General features: G+C 30.6%; 2 protein-coding genes across 2 annotated transcripts; both read right to left on the bottom strand.

Moving 5' to 3' along the window:
* Nucleotides 1–7461: 7461 nt before the first annotated feature.
* On the bottom strand, nucleotides 7462–10928 carry LOC145837010 (alanine--tRNA ligase, cytoplasmic-like). Its single transcript, XM_082944776.1, has 3 exons — nucleotides 9009–10928; nucleotides 8848–8917; nucleotides 7462–8715 (listed from the first exon to the last, which is right to left on the bottom strand). The coding sequence occupies exons 1-3, from the start codon at nucleotides 10904–10906 to the stop codon at nucleotides 7795–7797; spliced, it is 2889 nt and encodes a 962-aa protein (XP_082800902.1). The 5' UTR covers nucleotides 10907–10928; the 3' UTR covers nucleotides 7462–7794.
* A 10404-nt stretch (nucleotides 10929–21332) lies between these two features.
* LOC145836851 (uncharacterized) lies at nucleotides 21333–21832 on the bottom strand. The gene has a single exon (XM_082944622.1). It carries the CDS (start codon nucleotides 21830–21832, stop codon nucleotides 21383–21385), a length of 450 nt encoding a protein of 149 aa, XP_082800748.1. The 3' UTR covers nucleotides 21333–21382.
* Nucleotides 21833–22612: the final 780 nt, after the last annotated feature.

Consider the following 22612-nt stretch of genomic DNA (forward strand, 5'->3'; position numbering starts at 1 on the left):
TATTAAATACTATTCTTATTAGACTTACTACAATTACTATAAGTTCAATTATTGACTACAAAAATTGAAAATTAATTCTTTATTTGTTTTTTAATCTGTTTATACTTTAAAAAAAAAGATGTTAATGGATACTAAAGATCCAGGTTAATCTATAATTTTACAGTAAATTTTGAGGAATATTTAGTTGTAAAAAAGTACAAAAATCTTATACTGTTACCCTAAGATCAAGACCACAAGTGACTTTTTTTCAAATAAAACCTCTAATGGTTGGTTATAAATATAAATTTTTAATTCAGTTGTTTTCAGCTCTATTTTTTGCAAACTATGTTTGTATGGTCAAATAAAACACACAAGTATTATACATTCAGTTAAAGTTGGTTTGAAAATTTAGTTTTAATAAGTTTAATTGTATAAAAATAAAGAATTTAACTTCTTGCTTTACTTAAGAAAAATTATGTTTTTAGTAAACACGTTATTGAGCTTACAATATTTTATAAGATTAAAGTTTTAGTATCTGAAGTAAAAACATCATTACTCAATTGTAGTGGTAATCTTTAGTTTATCATACCTCCCTTGACTTACTTAATAAAGTTATATATACATACACGTATTACTATCTAAAATAAAAAGTAAAATTTTAACAAAGACTTAGCTTACCAGACACATATGAACAAGAAACACATCCACAACCTAACTAGTTCAAAACAAATATTCCACCTTAGTGATATAGTTGACTTCAAATAGCATCTGCTGAAACTCAATCCACAAAAACATAACAAAGTTAGAGAATAGTAGAAAAAATAAACAATCGTTTTCGATATCGACCAGAAGGTTCGTCTCAGCAAAGTGCCAAGCAGCAAAGCGTTTTTAGTGGTTATATATGTTTGCAACATGAAATAAAAAAATGGTTAATCGTTTAATATATGAAATAAAAGTAAAAACCTTATGTTTACGAAAGGTTGCTTGTATTTCTGATACCTACCGAAACCTTTTTATTGCAAAATTAAATATGATGTCTTAAAAATAGGTCCGTAATCCGTATATAAAACACCTATTTATTAAAAATACTGCGTTTTATATAGTTTTTCGATAAATGCTTAAAATAAATTAAACTTTAAAGTCTATAGTAATTATCTATAATTTTTTTATTTAGTATATATTTTCTAATCTTTTTTACTTCTCTATAGTCCTTGATTTAAAACGCAATTTGATCTCTTATAATCGATTTTTCTGTTCTATGACGATAAAAAACAAAAATTTTATTTTCAATCAAAACGATTTTACAACTGGTATTTTCTAGAAATTTTTTTTTTTTTATTGGTATCACAACTAATAAAAACTAATATACTTTCGTATAAAAAGCGATTAAATACAATACATATTGTAAACGAAACTTTTTTGAAGTCTATTAATGACGATGTTTACGACTTTACATATTTTAAACTCGTATTTTTTGTACTTTTACTGATTAAGACTAGTTTATACTTATGTAGGCTCTACTTTAACTTATTCGTCGTTTATTTTTATAACTCACTACAGGGTGACACAAAAAACACTCGTTTTAAAATAAACTTTGTACTGCCAACTAAATCTTTAAAGTTTTTAGATTTATATATAAGCTTTATTGTTCAGAAAGCATAAAAAATTGATGTTGTAGATGCAGTAGAATTAGCGTGATGTATTTATAGATCAGGTTGAATTCTAGCCGCAAAACTAATTCACTTATCGAAAAACAGTTGAGATTAATTGAATTTCCTAGTCTTACATTGATCTACGAAATGGTGAAAAAGTTCAGAATCCATGGTATAGTTCAAGAACTTATTTATAAAACGCTAACCGACAATCACTAAACGGACGACCGAGATCATCATTAAGAATTTTTTACACTCAAGTAGTACCAAAAATTTATCTTTAAGCTCGTTTTTTAAGCTCTAGTAAATTAAAAAATTTTACAGTACAGACCAGGGGTCGGTAAACTGCGAGTCGCGAAATGCATATCTGGCCCTCTAAATCAGTCATTTTTAAACTTACACTAGACATTCCAAGGTTTGTGATGAAGATTGAAAAAAGAATCTTCATTAAAATTTAGGGGATATTTTATGTTCACGACAAATATTTTTGAATCTGAAATCTTTGAAACTTACATAGATGTTCCGTGGTCTATAACAAAGATTAAAACAAAAATGGTCAGGTTGTAACTAAACCTGCATATAAATTTTTTTTTCAGAGTTTAACTCGCAACCAAAGAATAGTTGTTTATCTTGGGTATAGACTTGGCTTTGTTTTTACTTCTTTTAAGCACAGCATGTTCCTTATGTAGGTTTATTTTTGTAATAATATGAATAAGACTTCGAAAGGTACTCAAGTGATGGAAGTTTTTTTTTCGCGCTGTATTATAAAATCACAACATCAAGCGTGTTGTAAAATAAAACTTTTAATGCCACTTAAAAGGCTTAGTTGATAAACTTTGTCTTTGATTAATATTTTTTTCAACCGTACACTATCATTAGGCGTGCTAAAAGCTTTTAATTAAAAGTATAAGTACTTTTCTTAAATGTATGTTTTCTGTTTGCTATTTAGAGTTTTAAAGGCTTTTAAGTAAATTTTAAACCATTTCATTAAAAAAATCAGTAAAAATAAATGTTTAACAAACTTTACGTTCGATGCATTAAAAGGTCTATGACATGACAGCGGTTCTTAACCTTTTTGGAAGGTAGTTACCAAACTTACCCCCAATTAACAAAATAGTGTTTAATTTTGAGGAAAAAATATTTTTTTGAGCTATAAGCTTGTTAAACATAAAAAACAGTAAAACACTAAAGTATAAATTAAAAAGACAATTAATAAATATTAATTTATCTAACTTGTAATAAAATAAATTTACCTCCAAAACCAGGAATCTACCCCCAGAGGTAAATTTACCCCAGGTTAAGAATCGCTGGTCTATGAACAGAGTGCAGAAAAATTTTAAACTCACGATTTTTTTTACATTAAGCGGTTTGTTAAAAAACTAGTTTACTTTTATCTATCAAATTAGCTTATGACTACAGCTAGCTAAGAAAATGTTTTTTTACAAAAATTAAAAAAAAAATTCTATATTGTAAAAAACAAATTTATCTAAAAACCATGGCACCACATATTTTATACCACATATGTTTAATTTAATAAGAAAGAAAGGTTGACAACTATTTTTTATAACTAATGAAACTTGTCTTGACCTAAAACAAAGCAGAATTTTTTTGATGATTTCAGCTGATTTAACAAACAAAAAACGTTTAAACATTTGAGTTTTACATGTTAAAAATTATAAAGGATTGTAATAATGAATTCTTTATTAACACTGACTCTGTTTAGTGTCATTGGATCTTATGCTAATGTAAGTTTTAAATAGTAATTTTAAATAGTGTTTAACTTTGAAAAAAAAACTAAGTTTCTTGAGCTATAAGCTTGTTAAACATAAAAAATCGTAAAATTTAAATAGTTTATTAATTTAGAGTAAAACACTAATTTATAAACTAATAAGACAATTATTAAACATTAGTTTACATTAATTGTGATAAAGAAAACTAAAGGAATTCACCACCAGGGGTAAATTTACCCCAGGTTAAGAATCGCTGGTCTATAAACAGAGTGCAGAAAAATTTAAAACTCACGATTTTTTACATTAAGCGGTTTGTTAAAAAACTAGTCTACTTTTATTTATGAAATTAGCTTTTGACTACAGCTAGCTAAGAAAGTGCTTTTTTACAAAAAATGCTGAAAAAATTATATATTGTAAAAAATGAATTTATCTAAAAACCATAGCACCACATACTTTAATTTAATAAGAAAGAAAGGTTGACAACTATTTTTTATAACTAATGAAATTTTTCTTGACCTAAAACAAAGCAGAATTTTTTGATGATTTCAGCTGATTTAACAAACAAAAAACGTTTAAATAGTTGAGTTTTACATACTAGAAATTATAAAGGATTATAATAATGAATTTTTTATTAATATTGACACTGTTTGGTGTCATTGGATCTTTTGCTTATGTAAGTTTTTTACACAAACTTTTATTTACCTAGTTAATATGGTTTTATGTGTTTACTTTTATTGTTTAAATAAATTCAAGTACCTTATACGTAAAATGAACAGTTCAAGCTTCTTTTCGTTCAAAAATTTATATACAAAAAGTAACACTTTTATTGAAAAACTAAATTAGAAAAAAAACTGCGAAGTATTGGTAATAAGCAATAATATCATTTACATGAATGACAAGACTCCACAACTTACATCAAAATTAAACTTAAATTTTGTTTTTTACATATTTTCAATTTAGTCTTTTAAAACTTTACTTTTATGAAAGAACAAAGTTTCCGTTCCACTAACATTGCTTATTAAACCAAAATGCTTGAAAATTTATCACGTCGTAGGCGGCGACAGAAGACGATTTAGATTGACCAATGATGAATTTGGAAACTTCGTAAACGAAAAAATATTTGATGCTTAAAACTTAACGGAAATATACTATAATGAATACTGCAAAAATTACAGAAGTGTCTACTTTGTATGTTTGTATAACCAGGGTTGTCACTCTTTGAGAGAAAAATCTTCCCTGAGTGACAAGAAACTTTCCTGAGTAACCTTAAACTTCCCCGAGTTTTTTTAAAAACATTAAAATTATTATTATTTATTAAAAAGTTGAAATTAAAGTGCTAATTCTAAAAATATTGAAGAACTAGCCGCAAGGCTAAAAAAATTTTTAATAAGCACTTGAAAATTAATATAATTAACTTTTTTGAACAAAATATTGAAACTAGATTAACTAAATCTCATTGTAGATCTAGAAAAAATTATCCCTGAGATTTTTTAGAATAACTTATAACTTCCACGATTTAAAAAAAAAACAAAAATTATCTCTGAGATTTTCTATAACTAAAAAATTTCTTGAGTTTCCCTGAGTGTGTGGCAACCCTGTATAACTGTCTTTTTATATTATCGTGTTTTTATTCAATACATTTTTTAGTACGTAACATTACATCTACAGTGTAACTGAACTAATTAATTTTTTCGAAACCTAATAAGAAACTTACATTTAATCCTGGGCAATTAACAAAAACCAAATTAAAAAATTCTTATGACGTCATAATGTATTATTTTGTCACAGCACGGCCCCGTGTGGGTTTCAGTGCACGGCAAGTATTCATCATACTTTAAAAAAGTAAGATGATAAAAAGCACACTTATCACATAAAGGTCTAATCACTAACCTTCTATAAGTATCAACCGTAAAAATGCTATCGAAACAAATAATTTTTACACAACTCAATGTTGAAAACATCACAAAATATTCAAAACTCTTTCTGTTTCTTTTTTTAAAATAATAGTTTAGAAATAAAAACGCTTTAATTTGTTCAGTAAGGTGTTTTTTTATTTTTTCCATATAAAAAACTTTTTCGATTTCGTATTTTAAATGCAATTTTTTACTTTGTGCTTACCATGTTTAACTTATACACTGTTTAGTTTTGAGTTTCAAAAGGTTCTTCATTGAATTTTTAAGACTGATATTAAATGAATGATTGAAAGTATGGAATTAAGTACATGTTTTTATTCAAGTTTTGGTTTATAAGTTTAATTTTTTATTTATGTAATTTAATACATGTTAATAAAACTCAAAAACTATAAAAAGATATAAACAATTGATTGCATTAGTAAAAATCTTTGTGAATAAAAAATGTGTCCACCACTCCGGCGCACTCCCCCGTAAATTACATGGCGTCCTAGATCCACAGAAAGAGCCGACCATCGTTAATAGTCAAGAAAAAGTTAATGGTCCAAATGAGCTAAGTTTTAGTCAGTCAGGAAAGTCTGTTGCACAAAATATTTATAATGAAGTGTCAATAAATCAAGTGTCTGCAGTTCAACATGAGGTTGAACTCAAACAAATGTATCTTAATCAGTTAATTGAGCAACAGACTATATTGGATATACTTAATAGTTAAATTAGTTATATGAAATTGGGGATTGAAAGTAAGTATAATGGTTATTTGAACAATAACTCATTAAACACTATAAGTTTGGAATGTACACCAGTTTATAGGCAAATTAGCTCACACGAGCATTACATGAACCAGAAAATTGCTGAGCTTTGAACAATTTGAAAATAGACGAAGCTCAACTTTTTGAAGAGTCATGTAACGTTAACGACATTCACAACCCAAACGATAAGTATAAAGTATTGTGGCCTGCAAAATTCATCAAAAACTACTGGGTCATAACTGAGGGAAAAAACAAACTATATGAATCCTTAAACGATTTTTTACTCACCAAAGATGGCCATTTTGGGAAGGTATTTAGGCCTAACCCGGAATGGACATCAGTGAGTGGTCTATAACTAGACATTGAGGTAAAAAATTGGGATAACTAGCTCAAAAAAGTAGTCACCTAAGTAAGTTCCTCTATTTACATTTAGCACCAAAGGAGTTAAAAACCAAAATGAGAAGAAAATTGTGCCTAGATGTAAAACATTTCAAGATTTGCTGTAAAAAAATTTGTGATGTTAAACAACAGCAAGAAAGGGACGAGGGTAATAACTTGAATCATTGGGGAAGCCCCAAGATTTCAAAGGTTTTCATAGCGAAAAAAGAAATAATCAAAATAAATAATATCAAACATAAAGCATAATAATGGCAAATGTTATTACCATAAGTTCAGCAATGATGGCACAATCAATAAAATTTTGGACAATTCATCGAATAGAAAAATCTTCCCAGCGCATCCAAGCTGGAAAGAAAAAACGTTGAATGGTAATCGGTTTAAGGATTGTAACATGGCGGATACATTTAAACCATATAAGCCAAAAAACTTACCCCTATGTTCAACAAATTGAGAGAGGTAGAATATTGGAGTCTCATACCTCTTACTAAGTAGTAGATCAAAGATCACAGAAGTAGACACCAAAAAACTTTCAAGTTTATCAGCAGAAAAGAAAGTGGTGTGTTTTTCTAGCTACCAAATTCCATCTGGTGAAACTAAAGGTAAACGCTTCCAAAGGCAAACGCCTTCAAGGGTATAAGTATAAAAAATTAAGCACATACTTGTGGACAAGCAGTTTTTGTAATCATGCACAAGTACTTGCAAGCCTTTTAATTCGAACAATTACAAGATGTAATACAATGAACTTGTTTTCTTTAGTTGCATCATGACAATGCAGTTTCATATTTAATTATAAGTGATTTGCAATTAGCATTTTGTTGATTATGATCGGCCAAACAGTTTCATTTTGATATTTAAGACTTAATATCAGGGATGCATTACATAGTAAATAGTTTATCATAATTAGTTCTAGGTTTGTTTTTTTCATTAAATTTGATTTCTTGATTATTTATTATGTTTTTAAATTGTTTATTTATTTCAATTAAACATCGGTATTAGTTTTAAGCGTAAAATTTGATGATAAAGATAACAAATAATTAAAAGATTACTTTATTAGTATAAAAAGTGCAACAATTCGTAAAATTTTAAAATCTTAAAACCCTTCACCTAAAATATTAAACTAAATATATAAAATAAAACTAGTTGTATGAAAAATTTAACTACGAATGGGTATTCTACTTTTATAGTCAAACAAAAACAGACTGTTAATTTCATAATTTCATTTCTAAAATATTCATCTGTAAAGTTGTGTTGTAGCTCTAAAATCTTTTAAAAACATCTAAATAATAAAAATTTTCTTCAATTTTACGCAAAGTTAAGCGAAACAAGTAGATGTTAGTTGCACATTAGTATAAATTTTCTAAAATCAACAAAAACGTCAATCTTGGAGCTTCAGTTGGGCAAACTTGGTGGCGATTTCCACGGCTTCCTCGACCCGGTCCACACCGCTCCCGTTGGTCGACGCCATCACGTCCTTGCCGCCGGGTTTTCCCCCGACGTGCGAAGCGATCTCGCTCACCCAATCGACGGCCTTCATTTTGCCGGTCATCGACTTGGGCACCTGCGACTTGCACACGACCTTGGTCTGGTTCTTGCTGAACAGCATGACGCAGGTCTCCTTCTTCTTGTACAGCTTCATCACCTCCATCAGCGACTTGTCGTCGCCGTTCACCGAGTTCACTTCCACCACCACCACCCTCTCGTCCGGGTTCTCCTCCATCCTGCGCTTGAACATCTCCACCGCCTCCTTCTTCAGCTTCTCCTTCTCCGCCTTGTCCATCTTGCTCAAGTCCTTGGCCATCTGGTCGCACCTGGCCCGCATCCGGTCCTTCTGCCACTTGGCCACCAGCGCCTCGCCGTCCACGTCCTTCTTGAACTCGGTGATCATCCCGTATACCTCCTTAACCTTCTTCTCCCGCTGAGCCGTCTCCTTCATCGCCTCGATCGCCACCAGCCGCCGCTGCAGCTCGGCGCTGTTCTCGTCGGCCCGGCGCGCCACCTCGCCCGTGACCGCCACCATGCGGCGGATGCCCTTCGAGATGGCCTCCTCGGCGGTGATGACCAGCCGCTTGGCGTCTCGCGAGTTCAAGAGGTGCGTGCCGCCGCAAAACTCGACCGAGTTGTTGAGGGCGTGGTCGGCGGTGGGGTCCTTCAGGAGCTGCTCGACCGGAACGCCCACCGACACCACCCGCACCGGGTCCGGGTAGGTCTCGTCGAACACGGCCCTCAGACCGTTGACGGCCTTGGCCTCGCTCAGCTTGGACAGCTCCGCGTAGACGGGGCATTCTTTGTCGATGACCTGTGAATGAATTTTTTAATTAATCATTTACTTGATGGTAGTTTTAAATAGTATGTTTAAATAGATGGTAGTAGTTTCACATATCACTGTATCGGATAATTTATTAGAAAGTTCTTTTAATCAGAAACAAACCTGGTTGCATATTTCTTCCGTTTTTTGAATTTGATCCGTAGTCAAAGCTTTGTTGGCAGTGAAATCAAACCTTAAAAATGATCAATTTTCAGAAACATTTCAAACTTCAAATTTTACAACAACAAAACGTGTAATCAACAAAAATTATAATCAATTAAAACCTCAATCTGTCGTAGTCGACCAACGATCCTTTCTGGTCGGCCTCGCCCAACACCTGCCTCAGCCCGAAGTTGAGGATGTGGGTGGAGGTGTGGTTCCGCATCACGTCCATGCGCCTCGCCTCGTTTATCTTCAGCTCCACGCGGTCGCCCACCCTCAGGTTACCCATCACCTTGCCCACGTGCAGCACGTAGCCCCCTTGAACCTGGCAGTTTTCCACCCGCAAAAAGCACGTGTCGTCGTCCGTCCTGCTGATGAAGCCCACGTCGTATATCTGCCCTCCCTGCTCCGCGTAGAAGCACGTCCTGTCCAACATCACCCCGCACTCCCATCCCTCCTCCACCTCCTTGACGAACTGCTTGTCGTGGCGCAGGTTGGTGATCTCGGCGGTGATCGACTCGAACCGGTAGCTCTCCTCGCCCTCCACCCGCCGGTAGTTGTACTTGAAAGAGGCGTCGGTGGCCGGGAAGTTTTCGTTCTTGAGCTCGCTGAGCGCGTGCACGTCCAGCTTGACCTGCTCGGCCACCGTGTTCACCTTGCCCTTGGAAAGCTCCCTGGCCTTCTCCTTCTCGGCCTCGTACTCCGCGCAGTCCACCGTCAGGCCCCTCTCGCCCGCCATCAGCTCGGTCAGGTCGGCGGGGAACCCGTAGGTTTCAAATAGCAGCCAGGCCTTCTGGCCCGGGAAAACGGTGGCGTCCCGGGGCAGCTCGTTCACCACCCTGTTGAACACCCGCTCGCCCCTGGTCAGGGTCCTGAGGAAGAGCACCTCCTCTTCGTCGATGACGTCTTTGACGTGCTTGGGGTTCTTCTTGATCTCGGGGAAAGCATCGCCCAGCACTTCGACCACGGTGTCGACCAGGCTGGAAAACATTCCCGGCTTGGCGTTCAGCTTGTCCTTGGCGTACCTGACGGCGCGCCTGAGGATGCGGCGCAGCACGTATCCCCTGCCCTGGTTGTCCGGCATGCCGCCGTCGGACAGGGCGATGGTCAGGGTGCGGATGTGGTCGGCCAGCACCCTGTAGGCCATGTCCTTGTTGCCCACGTCCTCTTCGCCGAACAAGCCGGTGTACGGCTCGGCGCCGGTCATGTCCTGGATGGCTTTGAAGAAGGGAACGAACAGGTCGGTGTCGTAGTTGGAACTCTTTCCCTGGATGACCGAGACGATCCTTTCGAGGCCCATGCCGGTGTCAACGTGCGTGTTGGCCAGCGGCTTGAGCGACTTGTCCGCCTCGCGATTGAACTGCATGAACACCAGGTTCCAGATTTCCAAAACGTCCGGGTCGTCCTTGTTGACCAGGTCGGCGGCGTTTCTCCCGCCGATCCGGTCAAAGTGAAGCTCCGAGCAGGGACCGCACGGTCCGACTTCTCCCATCTCCCAGAAGTTGTCCTTCATGTCCCCGGTCAGCACGTGGCTCGGGGGCAGGTACTTCAGCCAGGCGTCCCTGGCTTCAAGATCCGGTTTCAGGCCGGCCGCCTCGTTCCCTTCGAAATAGGTGGCGTACAAGCGGTCCCCGGGCACCTTGTACACTTCGGTGAGCAGCTGCCACGCCCAGTCGATGGCCTCCTTTTTAAAGTAGTCGCCGAAGGACCAGCTGCCGAGCATCTCGAAGAACGTGTGGTGGTAGTTGTCCTTGCCGACGTCGTCGAGGTCGTTGTGCTTCCCGCCCGCCCGGATGCACTTCTGCGAGTTGACGGCGCGCCTGTACGCGTAGTAGGGGTTGGACGGGTCGATGGTGCCCAGGAATATGTTCTTGAACTGGTTCATGCCGGCGTTGGCGAACAGCAGCGTGGGGTCGTTGTGCGGGATGGTGCGCGAGGAGTGGACGTAGTTGTGCTCGTTCCGCTTGAAGAAGTCGATGAAGATATCGCGGATCTGACCCGAAGTCAGCGTGGCGTCCATTTTTAAATGAGTATTATGGTATATCACTGTGTAAGTTTATTTTGTATTGAAAAATAAATAGTAGCTTTCAGGACAATTTTAAAACTTTTGTATTAAAGTAAAACTCTTTATTAATATTAAATTATATATTTTTATATTTCATTCAAACGTGATTTTTTTTTGTAAAAACAAACATTCAAGTCTGCATAAGAATCTTTAACTAACTTGATCTTTTTATGTTACTTGCTTTGTAAAGTATCCTAGTATGCAACAGTTTTTCTTGAGTTTATTTTAGCTATAGGGGTCGGAAATTAAAGGTAGGATGTTGTAACCCAGTCATCAAACAGAGCTTGAGTTATATCAAACTAGCTTGAGATTTTTTAATAGTAAGAACCTAAATGAAGACAATTTTTTAATCAAACTAAAACACTACATAAATCATAGACAGACAAAAGGACTTAGTATTTAAAAAAGGAATAAGTTTTAGAAAAAAAAAGTCACTGTGTCCTTAAAACAAAGATCGGCCTGAGAAAGTGGCTGCTTAGTTTTAGAAACACATATTTTAACGTAAAAACTAGCTAAAGGTTTCGCTTATAGGTCAGGGAAAACTACTATAAAACTTTTGTTATCTGTAGTTAGTATATTCTGTTTTTAAAATGTACTTTACGTAGAAAAACAGTTCAAGCTTGAAGCAAATGATTAAATTTAAAACAAACGATGGTTTGGTTGAAAATATCAGTAGGAGTACTCAATTCAAATTTCTTGTTTAATCTTAAATGCTTCAGAAAATTTTAAAACTGTATATTAAAACTTTTGAGCAATGCACAGTTTTTATCTTTAAAACAAAAGCTCTGAGTATTCAGTAAAAGCTAAATAATAAGAGTAAAAAAAATTTATTGTCAGTCACAAACAGTAACTAGTTAACTTAGTCTTTGAAGTAAAAAATTCCGACTGAGTTACATCAAGTAAGCGAGAGTTTATTAAAAAACTGAAAAAAAACTCAAAAAATTTTACTGATAGTAAAGCAAACCATAAAAAAAACAAAGGGCTTAAAACTGGGTTATCACTCATTTGTCAAAAAAAAAATTCTAAGATTTGGGAAAAATATGCAAACTAACCTGAGTTTAGCAACAAAAAAAATCAAAAAAGCTTTAGTCAGCCTCAGTTTTAAAAAATAAATTGAAATAGCCAGATTTATTTTAAACTTTATACCAGTTATATTGAAAAGCTTGATTGTGTGCCAGCCCTGTTAAATTCAAGAAGAAAGAAGGTAACTTATAAGAATAAAATCGATTTTAACTCCATAAAAGTAGCCTGAAGTTTAGGGTAAAAACAAAAACTAATAATAAAAAATACTCAATTGCATTATCATTAAATTGGTCAAAAGAAAACAAGCCTACAAAGCAAGCAAAGTATAGTAGTTTACTTAAACCCCCAATCAATGTTAAACATTTTATTTTTTGATAGATTATACTGAACTTCGGTGCAGGAATGTAATTATTTACTTGCACCTTGTATAACTAAATATTTTTAAAACAGTTACCGTAGGGTTGTCACTTTTTTATGTAAACTATCTTACTCACAGCACACACAAGCTAAGAAGAGTGAGCTCAAGATCATAAGTTTATACTATTCACAAACATTTTACTACTCAACAAACTAAAGGCACATGGTAGATCGAGTAAAAAACTTCTTTACAATATGAACTTATTTTTTTTTATATTTCAAATTTAAATAAGCATTGTATTATAAGCTTTATTGGCTTAAAAGTTTTAACTCAAAGTGGATTTTCAAAAATAAACAGGTATAAAATAAAAATGACATATATACAAAGTACTAATCACAACATCAATAATCTTAAAACTAAAAAATTATTTAGTAAAATATTATAGTTTCTGCTTTAAGAAAATAAATGCATAATTTAAAAAAAGTATTATTATGGTTATTTTAATTTTTTTACCTACAAAATAAAGCTATTAGAAATATTTAATATTAACTTAACATTTTAGTGATTTGTCACAGGGTTTCCCTCTATTTAAGGCAAAAAATTAAAGCAAAGTAATCGAAAACTATCCTGAATTATGAGTATATTATAAGAGCCAAAATAATCACAAAATTTCAAAACTAAAAAAATCAATCAACCTAAAAAACCTACCAATACCAAAGAAATAACACGAGGATTTAATAAAACGACAATTTTCAATACAAAAATAGACGAATTTAAAAAAAAACTACCCAAGATTTAAAATTATGTCTTAACTAGAATGAGTTCAAAAAAATTTAAATAATCCTGAATTATTAAAAAATACTATTAGCCATAGCTATCCTGAGTTTGTAACAACCCTGATATACTTACAAAATTTTTTAATAAATGAAGGACAATTTTATTACTAAAATGGCTTAATTATAAAAAATAATTATAATGATTGTATTATGGATTAGTTAAAATAACTAATTTTTGGGAAACAATAAAATCAAAATAATTAAATCTTTAGTATTAAAAAATAATAAAAAAAGTAAAGATACAAGCAAAAGTATAATTGGGACCGGGTCTAAATTGCTCGAGGGAACAAAATTGCACGAAGAAGATTTTGCACCAAGGGTCAATTTTGCAAGAGTAAAAAAAACATACAAAAAATTAAAATAACAGAAAAAAGAACTTGAAAATTTTTTAATAAAAACAAAAGCTACTGACCGAGGGTAAGGGTTAGGGGTAACAGTGATAGAAAAAAATTTAAAAATTACAATTATTACAGAATTTCAAAAAATAAAATAATAATTAATTAATCCGTGCAAAAACGTCTTTGTGCAAAAGTATCTTTGTGAAATTTTGTACGCTCGTGCAAATTGGACAGCTACCCAGTATAATTATTTGTGAAAGATTGACCTAAAAATAGGTATAAATAATGCAGGCGTTGTGAGAAAAGCTCTGTTAATTCAATATTTTTCATTTTTCTGACATTGCATTATTTAGTCTTTCATGATTATACAGAATACACATTTCTAAAATAGCTTAAGTTGCTTTTAACCATAACAATCTCAAACAGGGTTGCTAAATGTTTTTGGAAATTTTTCTCCAAGTTTTCAAAGCTTCTTTAAGGTTTTTAAAAGTACACATTTTTGGGTCTATTTTTAATTTAAAGTTAAGTTTAATGTAAGAAACTGTGTTAAATAGTGAAAAACATTGAAAGATACTGTTAAGGAACTTTAAATGTGTTTTTTTGATGATGAGCAAAAAAAAATATCTATTTGATAGATTTTTTGAGTCAAATTAAAATTCTACTACTAAACTTATTAAAATTGTCCAGATTTTTCAGTCAATTTTATTCAAAATACCTTTTTTTTTTCAAAATTTCTCATATTCCAGGTTTTTTAGCCTAAATTGTCAAATTCCATATTTTTTCAAGGTTTCAAGGATTTTTGGCAACCCTGCTCAAATGAACTTTTGAGATAAAAGAGTTTAAGAGTTCAATAAGGTCATCATGGAAGGTGCAATGTAAAACAGCAAACATGGTATTTCATTTAAAAAAATACCCCCTGCTGTCGTAGTTTTCAAGTAACTGTTTTTTATTATTTTGTCTACTTTTTTATAAAATTGTAGCGGGGCTGCGACTAAATGATTACATGAGCTAAAGACTGTTAACCAAGCTTCAATACCTGAAAACACCAATTTTTAACAATAAGACTTTTTTAAAACACTGTTTTGTTTTGAAAAAATGGAAAACCTAAATTCATAAAAAATCTAGTCACAATTTTAGGAAGAAAATTCTAATTATTCTGAGTTTTTCAAAAATTTTAAACTGGCATAAGTTGTTCAAAATTTTCAAAAAGCATGAATGTGTGACATTCGGTAAAAAAAAATTCTAAAGTATTTATTTTTTTTTAATATTTTTTCTCTTTTTTTGGCTCTTTTGAAATAGTAACTAGAAAATATTTTACAAACAAAAGAATTTTGTAAACAAACTTTTTGAAATAGTTAATAAGAATAAAACTCATAACCATTTTGTTCAATCATTGAATTTTTAAAAAACAATATAATTAAAACAAAAGACAAGCAACAAATTTAGTTCCTGAATAGTAAACGAATACAAATGACAATATTCAATTACAAGTAAATAAATGAAAAAAAAAACAAGAAAACTTAAAAGGTTTACCAACATTTAAAATAAAAAATATCAAAAATCTGCTACTAACTAGATTAAGTTATTTTTTGTTTATAGTTAAAATAAAAATACTTAAAAATTGCACATTTCTACTTGACCTTAAATTTGAGATTTATTTTCAATATTTTTAAATAAATAGTATTAAAAAACTTTGATTTTCAAAGCAGCTACATTAAAAAAAAATTAAATGCAAAAACAATACACTTAATATTAAAGGGTAAACGGAGTATTAATTCAGTAATAAATTGTTCTTTTTATAGGGATTCATATCTATGCAAAACAGTTAGAACAAGTCCACAAGACTACAGATTGCTTTGATGAATAATTTATGTTTTACTGTAACAATGAAAAACAAAAATAAAATATATTTATATACTGCTTATAGTTTTAGTTTCAGACAGTAAACACACAAGGAAAGCTTGATTGTGAAATTTAGTTAACTATTGTTGTATGTCATTTTTAGGGAACGGGTCAAAAAAGCACAGCGTCACTTAAGCACAGAGTGACTTTTTAGCACAAAGTGACAATTTAGCAAAGAGTGTCACTTTAGCTCGGAGTGACATTTTAGCAAAGAGTTTATCTTGCAATTTTTTCTCTATTCTTAAATAACACTTGTACTATTATGTTTAAGAATCTAAAAACGAACTATACAACATGTAAACTAAAAGTTAGATAGTTTTAAATGAGCTACAAGTTAAAGCTTTATCACTACGTGCTAAAGTGACGCCGTGCTTTTTTGACACCTAACCAATTTTGAGGCTTCCACAGCTTAAAACCATCTGTGCAAAATAAATAATTATTACAAACCAAACATGTTTTTAAATACTTTATTTAAAGTATACATTAAGGTTGCCATCTAGATAAAAATTGCATTAACTAACATTAGTCAGTTATATTTTTTATATCTTTAGCCAAAAAACAAGATAACTTGCCTAAAGATAAAAATGTTACTACATCAAACTTATATAAAACATCATGAAAATTTTTAATTTTTAATATCTGCTTATGTAATTTTTACTGTTTTTTTTTTAATATTTTCCACAAACATTTTTCAAAACATTTTTTAAATACTTTTAAAAACTGATGAGACAAAGTATCATGAATTATGTTTGAAAAAAAAAATAATGAGGTAATTAGTTTTATTTACAATGATAAACACTGTTTGAAGTATTTAAATAAAATTATGATAAAACTTTTTTTATACAATAATTCATGAAAACTCATAACTGCAACACATGCTAAAATGGTAGATTTACCAGGTATTACGCAAATAATATGGAAAAAAATGTTAGTTTAAAAAATTTTATAATTAAAATATTTTCAAAAAAACAATTCTTTATAAAAAAACTTATTCACTTCAAACTTTTGAAGTGTTAAAAAAATAAATTAGAGTACTAAACAGAACTAAAAGAAAAAATTGTCAGCTAGCTGTTTAATTTTATCAATAAAAGTTATAAATGAAAAAAAAAGGTTTTGTTTGCAATAATTATGTAATTGTTTTTAATATTCTTAGGGAAGCTTTTTTTAATCACTCAAGTAACAATTTTTTTAGGGAACGGGTCTAAATTGCGCGAAGACAAAATTGCACGAGGTTACTAAATTGCACGTGGGGACTAAATTGCACGAGAACAAAATTGCACAAGTGTACAAAATTGCACGAAGATACTTTTGCACGAAGACTAGTTTGCACGCAGGCACAAAATTGCACGGAAGGTCAATTTTGCACGAGTTACAATTTTGCACGGAAGGTCAATTTTGCACGACAGACAGTTTTGCACGGAGGGTCAATTTTGCACAAAAAAAAATACTAACTTAAATAAATAAAGAAAAAATATATTAAAACCTTTATATTTTGTAAAAAAAATAAAAACCATGTATTAGTGTAATTAATTTTACTTAATTGAGTTTAATTGATTTTATTTATTTTTTTTATTAATTTAATTTTTTTTTAATTGAAACTAAATTTTTTGTGTTTAAACTAATATAAGTTTAAAAAGTTTTTAATAAAAATAAAACTAGTATTTTATTTAAATAAAAATATTCCTTGTTAAAGAATAAACATGTATTGATGTAAACTTAAATTAAATTAAAATTATACTAAACTTCAATATGAAATAAAACAAGATTAAAATAAAATTAAATAAATAATATTTACATGGGTAGGTGTTAAAATTGCACGAAAATACTTTGCACAGAAAAAAACAAGCATGCAAAATAGTGAGACAATTAAATAAATTTAGAAAAGAGAAAATCCGTCTGATGAAACTTTTATTGTGCATTGTACAGAAAGTTCTTTTATGGCTGTGTACTTCCATAAATTATATTTAAAATCGTTTTTTTGAATTATATAAAAGTTTTAAACATAATTTTTATATCATTATTTTCTATTTGTCTAAACTTTATCTTAGTTGCATCACTATTTGCAGGCGTTTTACTCTAATTAGCTCTTAAGTTTCTCCTGCTCTGTTTTTTCTCTTTATCTAACCCAGACTTGCGAAAAAGCACTGTAAGAAGTAATTTTCTTCTTACATTTTTAGAAAAAAAAGATATACAAGCTTTTGACTTATATGAAACAAACAAAATATTACAACAGCTACATTTAGTTACCTTCTGTTTTTAACAAAAAAAAATTATTAATATAAACAAAACTCTATTTGGTTATTTTATTTTAACAACGCTTAAAATCTAATTTTATAATCTAGGTTTTATTTTTATTTATAACTATTCAAAAATATAGGTTTAATCGTTTGCTAACAAAAGATCTTAGTGAAGTAACTTCACTGGAATATAAATAAAAACAAATTGTACAGTAATCTTCCTTTATTGTACCAACCAGACTTGTTAAAATGCTAACAATTACTATGGTAATTCAGCAATGAAGCGTATAAACTTTGGTTTGTTTTAAGTTAGCAATTTCACGCTCGAGTAAACAAAGCAGAGCTTTTTAACATGTCTGGTACCAACATATGTTTGTTGTTTTGATGCGTAATTTAGCTTACTTTACTTATTTTAGACTTAATAATCATAAATATCATACAGTTTTATAACAGTCGGATTTATATTAATTATTTTACCTATTATTAACTATTATATGTAGAAAATATTTTATTTTAATGAAAACATGTATACACCTACTTTATTCTATGCTTCTATTCTTCCATTACAGTAATAATTTTTTTACAGAATCCAGTTGAAGTGTGTTGATTCGTTAACAAACAGAAACATATGTTGGTACAATAAAGGAAGATTACTGTACAATTTGTTTTTATTTTTATTTATATAATTTTTTTGATTGAGATATGGTTATTAATTATTTTTTTTTTAAACAGTTTTAATTATTTTTTGTTATTTTAAATTTATTTAATTATTTATTTTGACTTTTTTTTATTTATTTTTATTAAACTTATTTATTTATTTTTTATCTATTTACTTGTTTATTATTTAGTTATTTGATTTTTTAAATTCTGACTTTTTTTTTTAATCTATAAAACATTTAACTTATTTCTTACTTAAAATTTTTTTTTTACTTAAAAATATTATATATATTTTTTTTTTTTGTTTTTTTATTATTAATTGATTTGTTAATTTTTACCTGTTATTTTTTTTTACCAAATTGATTTGTTATTTTTAATTTTTTTCAATTAGTATTCTATATAGTTATTAAAACATATAATTCTTTTTTTTTTGTTTTCTAAATAATATTTAACATTTTTTCGTATACTACTATTTAGTTAATAAATCTTTTAATTCTGATTTTTTTATTTTTTTAAATATTATATAAATTTTTTCGTGCAAAAGAGTCTTCTCGTGCAATTTTGTCCCCTTGTGCAAAAATGTCTACGCGCAAATTTGACCAGTCCCTGGAAAAGAAACAAAACCCGTGCAAAATTGACCCTCCGTGCTAAATTGTCACTCGTGCAAAAATGACCCTTCGTGCAAAAGTGTCTGCGTGCAAAATTGTCTGATCGTGCAAAAATATACCTTCGTGCAAAAGTGTCTTCGTGAAAAAGTGAACCTTTGTGCAATTTTGTCTACGTGCAATTTTATCTTTGTGCAATTTTGTGCTCTTGTGCAAATTAGTCTTTGTGCATAAGTATCTTCGTGCAATTTTGTGTTTTCGTGCAATTTTGTCCCCTTGTGCAATTTTGTACGCTCGCGCAATTTAGACAGCAACCCATTTTTTTAAGTTGAAGTGTTATGAAAATTGACAATAAAAACAGCTTACCATTTTTTTGCAACTAGGATCACTTAAAAAATCTGACTTCAAAAAAATTAGATATCTTTTTAAATTTAATAGCTCATATTTTTTAAGTATCAATATTTCCTTATAAAAACTTTAACGTCCTTATTGCACTAAATTAATTTACAAAATGTATATTTAAGTCAAACTGTGTGCTGTTTAAATGGAAATTACTGGATTGACTTATCATTATTGAAATATTTGGTAATTACAGCATAACAGTAAAAACATCAATAACAACAGGGTGGCCACTAGTTTTTAAGAAATTTCTTCCAGGCTTTCTGAACTTTTCAAGGTTTTTGAAAGTACACGTTTTTGAATCTATATATAGCTTAAAATGAAATTTTAAGTAAAATCAGGGTTGCCAAATATTTTTGACAAATTTTCTTAAGGTTTTCAAAAATTTTTCAAGGTTTATAAAATTACACAATTTAAGGTTTATTTTCAGTTTAAAATTAATTTCTCAGGTTAAAAAACTGTGTTAAGTACTACAAAAATATTAAAAAGATATATTACAGCTCATTTAAGTGTATTTAAAAAAAAATTTGATAATGCAAAAAATATTTGATTTATATGATATAAATTTTTTGTCTCAAATCAAAATTTTAATACTTAAAATGTAAAAGTTATTTTAAATTCCAGGGTTTTCTAGGTTTTAATAATTTTTGTTCAAAATTGCAGGTTTTTTTAGCCTAAATTGTCAAATTCAGGTTTTTCCAGGTTGTTTTGCAACCCTGAAAAACTGTCTTAAATAGTATAAAAGCATTGAAAAAATACTTTAATGTGATTTCAAAGAAAAAAAACTTTGACGATGACAAAAAAAAATATGATATGAAAGATATTTTATGTGAAATCAAAATTTTACTACTTAACATTTAAAATTCAAGGATTTTTAGTGATTCTTGTTCAAAATTTCAGGTTTTCTAGCCTAAATTGTCAAATTGCAGGTTTTTGCAGGATTCAAGGTTAAGTGACCACCCTGAACCAAAAACAGTGTTTCATTGTACAATAACAAAAACAATAAACTAAGATGTAACTATCTCTAATTTAAAAAATAAAATGTATAGTCTATTTTTGTATAACAATTTTATTAAATGTTTATTTAAGCATACTTTAAACTGCTTTTAGAGGTAGACTTCGCAAATAAATGTTTATACATTTTAACACACTTTACTACTAATAATATAGCAAACTTTAAATCTAGTGACAAAAGACAAAAATTTTAGCATCAAAATCAACTTTTATAGCTAGGGCATGAATTTGAAAGAAAATTTAATAATTTGAACTTTATATTAAATAAACTTTTGTTTTTGTTTTTTGTACAATTTTCTTATTTCTAAATTTTGTTATGACAGTATTTTCCAAGTATTGCAAGGAACATTTCCCAAAAGTTTGAGATGGTTATATCAAAAAACGTAGGATATGATAAATTTTTAGTGATTTCTAGTTAGTTGCCATTTTAGTCTGGGCCTCCCATAAGGAACCTATTGTAGTCTCTGACTTAGACCAGCTATATATCAAATATTATTTTAGATTTCTTAAATTTGTAAAAAACAGCTTTTAGTTTAGTTAAAACTCAACAAATAAGATCTAGTTGTGAAAAAAGTGTTGTACTCCGATACCCTAAAACAGCTAAAATTACAAGATTTTCCTAGAAGATTTAACTAGCTTAATTTGGTATTAGTTTTCACAAATTTTAAGAACTTGCTGATAAACTGTTCTGAATAAATAATGTTCTTTAGTTAATTATCTAGAAATATAATTTAATCTAAAAAAACTTTAATAATTTATTTTAAATTTCTAGTATTAATCAGTGAATGAGACCATTAAATACAATACTATTTTAAAACTAAACCAAAACACTTAATTAATCTTTGAGGAATTTATTTAATTCAAGATGATCCTTATAAAAATGAATTGCAATAAATAAAATAGCATTTGTATCTAGAAACACTATTAATTACTGCTTAAAAATATTCATGGTAAACGTATACTACTACAAACTTTAAACTTACCAACACACAGACAAAAAAAACAACATAATTTCCTAGAAACCAAAATTGGCTGAATAGTTTATTCATCTACAAAACACTATTAATTAACAACCCATTTTAGGCCATCTTTCTGGTTGAAGCAGTTTGCGCTCTTCTCCATCTTTTCCCTCATCTTCTGCTTGCGCTTGTAAGCTTCCCAATCCTTGATGCCCCTGTGCTCCTGCTTGGCGTACCTCTTCAACCTGGCTTCCCGCATCTGCTGCTCCCTCGTACCAGGATTGGACTGCTGAACGGGATCCGGCTGCTGAACGCTTTTACCAATAACCAACTCGAGGTCATCTTTCTGGTTGAAGCAATTCTGGCTCTTCTCCACCTTTTTCCCCGTCTTCTGCTTGTGCTTGTAAGCTGCTTCCACTTCCTTGATGGCCCTGTTCCCCTGCTTGGCCTGAATCTTTAACCTAGCTTCCCGCACCTGCTGCCTTCTTGTCTCAGGATCGGCCTGCTGAACAGGATCGGGCTGCTCAACGCTTGTACTAAACAATGATCCCATTCTTAATAAATTAATTCAAGTCTGTTGTAAATTTGTTGACATTACGTAACATTTAAAAAGTAAAACTATGAAAAAGAAAAACATACTTGATATTGTTGTTACATTGCAGTTATGAAAAAATTTTATTTTGTAACTCCATCATAAGTATTTTTATAACCAATACTTCTCAAACCAAAAGTATCAATCAACAAAAAACGTCGGCAAAAGTCAGCAGAGCAGAAGCCTGGACTTTTGTTTGTAAAACTAAAAGCATTGGTAGACACCTAAGTAGTTTACAAATTGATCTTATTTTGTAGAGTTTTAGATATTAGCAATTTTAAACCACTTGTCATAATTTCAGGTCATTTCCCATCAAAGGTGGTGAACTTAATAGGTTAACAATGATAAGTGCAAAGCAAAGTAAAAACTTTTTTTTACTGAAAGTCTTACTTTTCTTAATTTTTAACTAGTTTTCTTTAAACATGTACAACTAGTATGGTATTAACATTAATATTTTTCTACTAAACTTGTTTTCTTTTTTTTTAATTTAAGTTTTCAGTTTTTAAATATTTTCAAAATATAATCAAATAAATTTTTTTAATTATATTTGTAATGTTTTTTTTTAATTTTTAGGTCTGATTAAAAAATAGCAAGGTTTTCAAATAATTTTCAAGTTTCCACAACCATTGACAAAGAAAGATTGTGAATTATTTGTTTGTAAAAAATACATAAATATTTACTTATAATTTGATGTTTATAATCATTATTACTTTTCAGCGTTTGAGTATACAGATAAGCTGA

Source organism: Thalia democratica, chromosome 5 (assembly GCF_965202585.1).
Source record: "Thalia democratica chromosome 5, ktThaDemo2.hap1.1, whole genome shotgun sequence".
Taxonomy (NCBI): Eukaryota; Metazoa; Chordata; class Thaliacea; order Salpida; family Salpidae; genus Thalia; species Thalia democratica.

Bases quoted from the DNA above. Each gene is read 5' to 3' on its own strand.
- LOC145837010 (XM_082944776.1), bottom strand. From the start codon at position 10,906: ATGGACGCCACGCTGACTTCGGGTCAGATCCGCGATATCTTCATCGAC. The intron at 8,918-9,008 runs GTTTTAATTGAT...ATCATTTTTAAG, and splicing joins GTCGACTACGACAGATTGAG to GTTTGATTTCACTGCCAACA. The intron at 8,716-8,847 runs GTTTGTTTCTGA...ATTCATTCACAG, and splicing joins CGGAAGAAATATGCAACCAG to GTCATCGACAAAGAATGCCC.
- LOC145836851 (XM_082944622.1), bottom strand. From the start codon at position 21,832: ATGGGATCATTGTTTAGTACAAGCGTTGAGCAGCCCGATCCTGTTCAG.